At 32.3% G+C, this 11206-nt stretch overlaps 1 protein-coding gene across 1 annotated transcript; it reads right to left on the minus strand.

Moving 5' to 3' along the window:
* Positions 1 to 1653: 1653 nt before the first annotated feature.
* Positions 1654 to 4199, minus strand: LOC120081982 (thioredoxin H1-like). The gene is made up of 3 exons (XM_039037165.1): positions 4035 to 4199; positions 2086 to 2208; positions 1654 to 1995 (listed from the first exon to the last, which is right to left on the minus strand). The coding sequence occupies exons 1-3, from the start codon at positions 4119 to 4121 to the stop codon at positions 1864 to 1866; spliced, it is 342 nt and encodes a 113-aa protein (XP_038893093.1). The 5' UTR covers positions 4122 to 4199; the 3' UTR covers positions 1654 to 1863.
* Between the last annotated feature and the right edge of the window lie 7007 nt (positions 4200 to 11206).

Below are 11206 nucleotides of genomic sequence, written 5' to 3' on the forward strand. Positions count from 1 at the left end.
TCCTCAATACAACTTATTTAGTCTCCTCCTAAGTTTTGTTTGTAATAAAAATCAGTCAATCATACATTGAAATGACGTTATATTTTAATATGTAAGTTTTAAATATGTCTATAAAGATATTATTTTGTTATCATATCTAATTGTGTCTTCAAAATTTGTCACTTTTAGTTGAAATCTCTTATGTCAAAGAGAATATAGTTAAGCAATAATGGACATGTACACCTTCTTTTCTAGTCGTAGGTTTGATCTAATAAGTGAAAATACTAATACAAAAAGAACAAAAAAGAAAACAAAAGGATAGAAAAAAGTAAAATAACGATTTATTTTAAATCCTCGATAGTACACAAATGTCTTAGTTTGAAATCTCATGAAATTGAATACATATTTATTTTGCTTACACTTTGTTGATCTCAATGAATAATGTCAAAATGAACGAAGTTGAACTTATGTGATATAAAACTTGTATTATCAATTTCAAATTTTAAAAGTACTTTGATCAATTCTCCAATCCACATATTGCCAAAAGAGAAAAAAAAAATAGAGTATGATTATTGGAATTTTGGTTTTGCTTTATAATTTTTTCCAAGGCAGTGACTCTGCATATATCTCAAATAAAGTCTTAACATCTAGTTGTTACATTAGAATATTTTCCTGCAGAATATTTTCGTTATATGGAAATATCTATATGTGATATTTAGTCCGATTTGTTCCTTTTTTGAAACACAAGTTTTTATTCCAAATAAGGACTTGTTTTCTTAATTGGATTTGATTATTTAAAGTGAGTTTTACTGACCTTTTAGGGTTGTCGTATTTGTTTAATTGAGCAAGACGTTTTTTATACTTTGATCAAAGTATTCTACACCATGTTCTTGCTCGTTTGCTTACTATTCCAATGTGTATGTTCTTTATCCGTTGAGCACAACACTTCGAGGAGTTTCATGGTCTAAGGGAAAGCCTAAGTCATATCTAATAGAATTATTTTGCTGTATCCAGACTACCAGAGAAGGAATTCTCAGTCTTAAGGGGAGCCTAAGACTCAACATCAGAGAACAAAGAGGAGTTCTCTATCTTAGGAGAACCTAAGATTTGTCGGTGAAGGGAGTTCACTGATCTAAGAGGACGATAATCAAGTTGAGATGAGTCTCACATACTGCCAGATGTCAAAATGTCAGGTGCTAATATTAGCATACTTAGGGGGGCCTAAGTTCAGTTGTTCATAAAATCACTTCTAAGAGGAGCCTAGTTGTCGTGTGAGTTAAGCTCTACGTGAGCCATTGTAGTAGTTGATGTATTACAGATAAGTACTACGTCGTACACTGTTTGACTCTTTAATATTAGTGGATTATCATTCCTGGACACTCTATTCCCAGACCTAGGGGTTTATCATTGAACTGGGTTATCAACTGTTGTGTACCTTTACTTATTTACTTGTTATTTGTATTTTTGTTGTTCCAGTTGTTGTTCAGTGCTTTTTGTTTAATATCCGCATATCGATCAACGAGTCATCCTATTGCCTTTTTCAATAATGATTAAAAGTTAATTTTCTTTTACCACATTAGATAATTCCTCTTATATTTTGCATAGTTTAGAAAAATCACCCATTATACTAAATTATTTCATAAATCACCCACAATACTACATTATTTCATTCAAAGTATAATTATTTATTTCACCAAGTCATCTTACAACATAGCTTTAAACATAGCCACCTCAAGTCCATACAAGACATAAATTTACATAGTTGAACTGAGTTCATATCACAAAACTACATTTATTTGAGGATAATTGTACATAATTTGTAGTACCACTCTTATTGTTAATTAAACCTATTATTATTCTTTGCAGAAAAAGAAGGCTTTTTCATTAGGCTGCATGTTTGGCAACAGTGCTTTTGAGTAAATCTTTCTTTGCACCAACGAACTTGTCCACCACTTTCCCATTCTTTATGAATTGAAATGAAGGAATGGAACTAACTCCAAGCTCCTTTGCAATACTCTGTAAAATACAGTAAAATTAAACCACAATTTTTATTAATAAATTTACATCACTTTGCAAAAGCATATGATCGAATAATTTTTAACTCACCATGAGTTCGTCAATGTCCACTTTCAAGAATATAACATTACTCATTTTCTTCGACAACTCTTCAACAATTGGAGCCATGGCACGACATGGGCCACACCATGTTGCTGTGAAGTTCACAACCACCTAACATAATAGAATATTGCAATTGTCAAAGTCTCGTTTGATAATTATTTGAATTCGTATCGTAATAATTGTGAAAATCTCTTGTGATGACAAATTTGTATCTGTTCGGAAACTTTTTTCTTTTAAACTTTGGTTTGGTTTTTGAAAATACGGATGGAAAGTGAATAACAAAAAAGAAAAACTTTTGGGTAGAAGTGTGTTATAAACTTAATTTTCAAAAACCCAATATTAAATAGTTACAAAATGGAGGCTTGGTTTTTTGTGTTTTATCTTTGAAAATTAAGCTTGTAAAAGCAATGCTTCCACCTAAAAGTTTCTATCTTATGCTATTTACGCTTTACTCATGTTATAAAATATCATGTTAAATTTTGAAAACTAAGACTGAAGTTTTAAAAAAACTTATTTTCATTGGTAATCAAAGGTTTGTTTAAGATAGATAAAAATTATAAAAGAAAATTGGTGAGGAAACAAACATATTTCAAAAATAAAAAAACTAAAAATTAAATCGTTTTAAAATAGGACCTTTATTTTAAATTTCCAGTTTTTGAATATTGTAAACTTGTTACTTGCTTTTTTTTTTTTTTTTTTTTTTTTTTTTTTTCTTTATCATGATTCCACACGTCATTATATATATTTGAATTCTTAGACGAAATTCTAGAAACTAAAATAGGTTCTTAAAAAGTTCTTTTTTTTTTTTTTTGTAACAATTTTATTTTCAGTTTTTTATTTATGAAGATTATGATGGTTTCTATTCAATTTTCAAATAAAGTTTATAAACTTTGTTTTAAAAAAAAAAATACTTTAATTTTTAGTTAAATTCTAAAAGCCAAAAAAAGTATATGAAAAACCTTTTTTTTTTTTTTTTTTTTTTAGAACTTGACTCGGTCGTTTTTGAAAACCTTAATAGAGAAACAAAAACAAAGGAATATAGTTGAGTTTATAAGCTTAGTTTTTAAAAATAAAAAATAAAAAATATTATCAAATGAAATCTTGGTTTTCGAAATTTTAGATTTGATTTTGAAAATTGAAGAAATTTAAAAAGTGATTAACAAGACAATTATTTGTGGAAGAAAAATAGGATTTTGATTGGGTTTTCAAGTAAATGACAATTAATCATCTAAAGAGAAAAATTGTGAGAAAACCAACATATTTAAAAAATAGAGAACTAAAAATTAAATCATTATAAAAAAAGGACCTTTATTTTAAATTTCCTGTTTTTGAAGATTGTATGCTTGTTCCTTTTTTTTTTTTTTTTTTCTCTACTATGATTTGACACTTCTTTAAATACATTTGGATTCTTTAACTGAATTCTAAAAAACTAAAACGAGTTCTTAGAAATATTTTGTTTATGCTACGTTTAGGAATGGTTTTATTTTCAGTTTTATTTTTTAATTTTAAAATTTATGATTATTTCTGCTCAATTTTTCAATAATTGTTATAAACTTTGTCAAAAATGCAAAGAATACTAATTCCTAATTAAATTATAAAAGATAAAATGAAGTTTTTGAAAAGTACTTTTCTTTTAGTCTTCAATATTTGGTTTAGTCGTTTTTTAAAACATTAATAGAAAAAACAAAACTAATGGATAAAAATGGAATTTATAAGTTTAATTTTTAAAAACCAAAAATAAAGAATATTATCAAAAAAAAATTTAGTTTTCAAATGTTGAAATTTCATTTTTAAAATTAAACAAATTCAAAAAGAGAATAACAAAAACAAAAAAAGGGTTATTGGTGGAAGAAAGTTTTGATTTTGAAGGGGTTTTCATGTAGAAAACAATTAATCAAGTAAAGATAGGAGATGAGTTTTGAAGTAAAAATTTATACCAGCTTGTTGCATTGTTTTGCTTTGAGTAGTTGTTGGTTCCATGAGCTAACAGTGTGGCAAGAAATAACTTTTCCCATTTCTGCCATTTTGCAATCTTCTTTTAGATGTGGAAAATTTTTAAAAAAAAAGCCTATAAGAATGAGTTAAAAAATGAGCTTGAATATGAGGGGAAAAAAATAGCTATGCAGAATGCAAGATTGAATGGTTTAATTTATAGTGAAATTTAAGAATGTGCAAAATGTGGCACAAATTAAAGTAAAACCAAATACAGAATCCAAAGAAACATTTTCACTTGATGAATGTGCATTCTCAATGGCTTTTAATGTACAAATTTCACCTTAAAAATGCATAATAACATCATTTCTCTCACTTTTTACTTTAATCCTTTACGATATTTTTTCACCTACAATTAAAGTTGGATCTATATATTCCATATTAACTTTTAGTAAAAATATGAAACATAGGTGTCTGTTTCAATCTCATTTTTTCCCTTTATTGATAAAAGCGGGCCCAAGAGAATGTTAGGCCCAAATAAGATTAGGGTTGGGTGGAAATTATTGGCAAAAATAGGTATTTAAATTATGTACCGGGTACATGAGTTCCTGTGACCTGGCATGCGCAGACTGCTACATGGACAGTCATATAGTGTTGACCAGGTAATCGTAGACGGTGTCCATGATTACCCTAAGTCGTGTATTGGGTACACAACTTAGTGGTCCCTTAAACTATGCCGCGATCCCTTCCTCTTCCTCCCATCCGAAAGCTTTCTCCTTTTCTTCCTCCTCACTACCGCCAGTCGCCAACTCTGCCGCTGTCCGCTGTCTCCGATCTTATTGTTGCTGCCGCCGTGAGCGGATCTACCATCCGCCTTCCCCAATCTTTGTCGTCGTTTGCCTTAGGTAAAGTTTTTTCTTTATTTTTTTTCAATATATGAATTTATTCATAATAAATAAAGATTGCTTCATAGATCTATCATTTTGTTTTCATTTGGGCTGATTTAAGTGTATGATTCATGGATATACTATTTTCTTTTTATTTGGGTTGATTTAAATGTATACTTTATAGGTCTTGTTGATTTAAGAAAGTACTTGAATTTCTTAAAAAAGAAGAAACAATTTTTTTTTTATCGTATTAACATATTTTTCGTCAACTATAACAGCTGAAAAAATTTGAATAAATATGTCGATGCATCCTTTAGTCATTCTTGAACCTGGAAATGATGGAAACAATGATATTGATGTTGAACTTGATGAATTATTTGGAAATGATAGAAGTGGGGAACATGATCTTGAGTTGGTATCGTCAGATATGTTCACCCAAATAGATTAGAAAATTACTAATTCAACATGTGAACGGGGGTCAACTTTGGAGGAAAGGAGTATATGTGTAGATAATTCTAGTTTAATACAAAAAAGAATATTATTTAATAGTAAAGAAGATTTACAACTTAGTTAAAAAGTACTGTGTGACAGAACACTATAATATTATTGTAGTGGAATCAAATCAAGATATTTGATATGTGAGATGCAAACAATGGAGGGATGGTTGTGATTGGAGATTACGAGCATGTTGGCGTAAAACTCATGGGATGTTTGAAATCACCAAACTTGAAGGGGCGCACTCATGTTTGTATTCAAAATTGACACAGGATCATTCACAGCTTGATTCAAATTTTATGAGTATCAAAATCTAAAATTTGGTTAGAACTGATCCTAGGGTACGTGTGGCCCTACTCCAAGAAGCAATTAAAAAACAATATGACTATAATGTTAATTATAGACGGGTATGACAAGCCAAGAGAAAAACATTGATTGTTGTGTTTGGTGATTGGGAGAAATCATATTTAGAGCTTCTGTATTGATTGAGTGCTCTTGTTCATTACAATTTAGGAACACGGTCGGATTGGTATTTTCTTCTGTCTGATGTGTTAAGTACGACTATTTTTTACAAGGAAACACAAAATTTTAAAGTATAAACTGGCATAAGTATGATTTCTCCCTATAAAAGACAACACACACGTTTTGAGCTTTCAAATAAGGAACTTGGTCTTGTAATAAGTGGCAATCATTCAAGATTCCATGCTCTCATGTAATTGCAGTTTGTAATTACATGCGTTTGACATAAATACCTCTTATTGATGAATGCTACAAACTGTCTCATTTCAAAAGATGTTATGAAGGTCGCTTCCATCCAATACAACACTCAGATTATTAGTCAGAATTATCATTTACAGAAGTTCGTCCGAATGCGAACTTACTAAGAGAACAGAGTCGGCCAAAAAGTATGCACATTCATAATGAAATAGATTAGAGAGAGGCAAGCCAAAAAGTTCGATGCACAATTTGCAAAAGAGAAGGACATAACAAGCGTACTTGTCCAGAACGTAGATTAGGTGCTTCCTCTTCGGGCCATTGAATTTTTTATGTACTTGTATTTTTAATGTAATTGTATTTTTTATGTACTTGTATTTATAATGTAATTGTATTCTGTATATAATGACTTTTTCATGTAATGAATTTATTTTATCTAATTCATTCTTAGGAAATAGATTTTATTATGTAATGGATTTTGTTATGTAATGTAATTTGAACTTCTTAGGTAATGGAGCCTAGTCCTTCTAATCATGTACAACTATATCAACAAAATACACATCGTTCACAATCGATATGGGATAGTTCTTCTATCGTAGTTTTGAGTTGTCGAAGAAGGGAGACATCTGCACAACATACTATCCCATTTGATCCATATATTATTCCCTACATTGAACAAGTTGGTTTTTTTGGGGTTGCACAAATCGGATTTATTCAACTTGATTGGCACCTCATTACTGCATTAGTTGAGCATTGGAGATCCAAAACCCACACATTTCACCTGCCTTGTGGGAATTTACAATTACGTTGCAGGATATTGCCATTTAGTTTGGGTTACGAGTGGACGAAGAACCTTTAACTGGTCTATTACAATATAATTGGAAAACTAGTTTTGCGTGCTCTTAGCCATTCTACCAGATGATCTGAAAGGCTCAAAATTGAGTATCTCGTGGTTGGCATCTCAGTTTCCATAATTACCTCCCTATGCCGATGACATCAGCATATGTAGGTATGCACGAGCATACATTATGCAGCTTATTGGGTGATTTTTGTTCCCTGACAAGTCGAACACTCTTGTACATCCTATGTTTCTCCTTTTAATGTCTAATTTTGAGCATGCTGGTACGTACTCGTGGGGTGGTGTCTATCTTGCATGGCTTTATAAAGAACTTTGTCTGGCTACCAAAGCATAAGCATTGGAAATAGTAGGGCCACCGATACTATTACAGGTATGAGCTTATGACAGATTTTAAATTACAACACCACAAGTCCAGTTACAGGTCCCAGGTCATCGTCCAGTTAGTACCAGATATTATTTCATTTATATATTTATTTCATTATCATTTTATGTAAGAATATGAATTAATTGTATTTTTTTTTTTATAATTTTAGATGGAGTGGTGTATTAGTGATGATGAAAAATTAGTTATCAATTACTTGACGACTAAAATTAGGTGAATGCAATATGCGATGCATGTTCTAAATGTATGCGTTGATTATCATGCGTCGGTGGTAATGCGTTGGAGTGAACTATACGTTAATGAATGTATGCGATGACCATGCGTTCCTGTCACAAGTTTTCTTGCCCTCACGCCAAGTTGAACGCGAACGCAAGTTTCTCGGGTGATTCGAGATCAAACTTAGGGATTTGTAGCTAGACGTATGCGGTAATGTACATGCGGCGGTTGAATAAAAGAATGATGGAGGGGTTTTTATGCTAAAACTACTCCTACTCCTGACTAACAGACAACGCAATGAGAAGTATGTATGAGAGGTAGAGACACGACAACTGTTGACATGAAATAATTGGATGGGAAAATAGATAAAATGTGAAGATGTCTTCATCACAATCCTTAAAAGTGACCACAAGGGAAACCTCAGCCAACACAAGCTATGCAATCATGCTACACACACTAAAAGCCTAAATCTAGGATGCATGCAATGTGTATGCAAAAGGGTAGAGATGACTGCATACCGCCACCAAATCCTACTTCTTGGATGCAGTCATTGTCCTCTCTGTAGGGTGCATACGCTATGTAATAACAAACGGAGCTTATTCCTAAGTCTCCATTCTTTCTTATGCAAACCTAATCTAGCTCTCTCGAGCATCGATTCTAACCTAACTCTCTCGAGCATTGATTCTAACCTAACTCTCTCGAGTCTTAGGTTCTTTCTTTAGACTCTCTCTCAAGTAACTCTAAAAGTGTGATAGACGCATACACAAGACAAGATAATCACATAAACTTGGTTGACGCAAGATTATTCCTATCTCTAGTGAACAATAGCTTACATTGATTGATGCGTCCAACCACTTACCTTCTCGGGTAGTTAGTTGTTGCTGACTTTACTCATAGACAAGCGTTGCTACAGCTTTGCACTAAGCAAATAAGGTTTTCTCACAAACTCACACAACGCACACTTCTCGATGGTTTGCTACATGCTTCATATCTCTAATCTACATGACTAAGTATACGATACTCTAGCAATCTCACTAAGTGATGCAATGAAAGTTAAGGATGCTAAGTAAAGAAGATGGAGATGGAATCGAATGAGACATAGAAATGCATTGACACATAATGTATTAATTTCTTAATCCCAAAATGTAATACGATACAATATAAGAAAATAAGAGAAAATGAAATGCCAGCTGAAAGCAATGTCTTGCTTCCAGCAGATGTGTGTCAAGGTTGCCGATGGTGCCATGGAGGGGAGATGGAACTGACTCTCTCGAGATCTAGCTCCGGTCGAAGGCTCCAGTCGTCACTCGAAATGGATGAAGGAGAAGAAGAACTCTCAAGCTTATTTCTCACGCGTTAGTCTAGATCATAGGGATTCGCCCTAAGGCGAGCCTCAGGAAAAAAAACCCTAGATTATTTGAACTTATGCTCATTGGCTTCTATATATAGAGCTTGGATCGTCGACAGCATTAATGGATTGCTCTGATTCTGAAATTCGCAGCGCATTAGTCCTTTCTGAATCTCTATTGCTAATGGTGTGGTAGGTGAAATGTCAACATTATTTTTTATTTTCCCGATATATGCATTGATGCGTTCATTCCACCAACCTTACGTTGATCCCTCTAGTATGCGTTATCGTGTAGCCGCAATCATGCAGTGATTGCATTCACTTAATACCGCAACTTCTACACGATGACCGCAATCGCTTAACGATCACAACTCTTATGCAATGGACACATGCGACAGATCACCGTAACACCCACGCGTTGATTGTATGCGTTCGCCATTGTGATGGAGAGTTTCTTCGCATGCGGTAGCTCGGTGTGTTTGCGTCCATTTCCTGCGTTGGCTACAAAAATAGACAATTGAACACATAATAACGTATAATAATGGGTTAGTCGAGATTCTCAATGCTAAACGCCGCAAGCTCATTTTCTCATGAATTCCTAATATAATTGTCGCATATTGTATTTAACAGCCCTTATAATTCTAGATAAAAGGCCTAAGATGACATGCATTTCTGCACGTCATCAATTAGCTGCCTCTGAACAGTCAACAAATATGTTGCTAGTATACCAAAAAATATTTGACAGACTGATGCATAATCAGGTAACAAATGTGTATATAAATGAATATTTAAAACATTTTGGGTGTATAATTATCTTCTTTTTTTGTCAGATTAATTGGACGCCATACACGCAGATATTTGGTCATCACTACCTGATTACTGTTGTGATGGTCAAGACATTTGGTTGACCGTTAGCCCTCTTATATGTTTCCATATAGTAGAGTGGCATCATCCAGATTATGTGTTGAGACAATTCGGTCTGTGACAAACGACATGACCAAGACTGGCATCGAATTCACGTGGAATATATATCCTACTGGCATGCACGGCATGATCATTGTGCACAGGGAGAAATAACAAATAGACCATCTGTATCAAATGACTACTTTTCCTGGTACGATTCAATCACAAGGCGATTTATCACCTTTGATGGTGCTTACTATTACTGCATGATAAGAGATTTAAAATCAGAAATTTCCCAAATTTATGATATGAATATTGTTTAGTATTAACTTTCATCGTACAAAATAATTTTATCGAAGAAGTACAACAATATTCAGTACAACACAATTTACTAGAGTTGGGTTCAATGTGTGACCAAACATAGGTCAATGTAGAAAGTATTACTCAACAAACAAGACAAACTCAATGTTGTTAAGACTGATTGAAGATGTATTCGTCGTAGACGACGACAATGTAGAGGCACACAAAGTCAACCCCCATGTGCGGTAAGGGCCAGAGGGGTCGTCTTTAAATTTCATGTAAACTTATATTTTCAAATTAAAGAATTAGTTGTAAATATTCTTTAGTATCATGATATCTTTTATTTATTTATTTATTTGTAGAGAGATGTACTACTTAGTGAAGTCACCTTTTTTTTTAATATGAGTGTAGATTAATTAAGTTTTCATTGTAGAAGAAATATATAATTAAGTTTAGTAATGAAGGAATTTGTTAGTTAAAAATTAGAAAAAAAAAAAAACAGTTAAATCGTTTAAAAGAAAGAAAAAGAAATCGTGGATCGGGTCCACGATTGTGGAAATCATAGACCTAGTCCACGAGTACGTCCTTTACCAATCCATCGACTGTGCTGACGTTGTGCTGATTGGATTAAAGCCTTGTATACGATTTTCCTTTCCCCATCAAACTACCCTATTTTTGTCAATATTTTTCATTCCCACCTATTATTTTTTTTTAAAAAAAAAATTCATCTACCCCATTTTTGTCATTAATTTTAAAATGCAGTGTATTCTTGAACTTAATCCCAAGTTAAAGTAAATCCAAATACATAATCCAAAAGAAACATTTTCACTTGATGAATGTGCATTGTTCATGGCTTTTAATGTACAAATTTTACCTTAAAAATCAATGCATAATAACATAATTTCCCTAATTTTTTTACTTTAATCCTTGACAATATTTTTTCACCTACAACAAAAGTTGGGATTTATATATTCCTTATTAACTTTTAGTAAAAATATGAAACATAGGCCAATTTTATGCATGACTGGTGTCATGCTTCAGTCTCATTCTTTTCCTTTATTGATAAAAGTGGG

The sequence above is a fragment of the Benincasa hispida genome, chromosome 7, assembly GCF_009727055.1.
Source record: "Benincasa hispida cultivar B227 chromosome 7, ASM972705v1, whole genome shotgun sequence".
Lineage (NCBI taxonomy): Eukaryota > Viridiplantae > Streptophyta > Magnoliopsida > Cucurbitales > Cucurbitaceae > Benincasa > Benincasa hispida.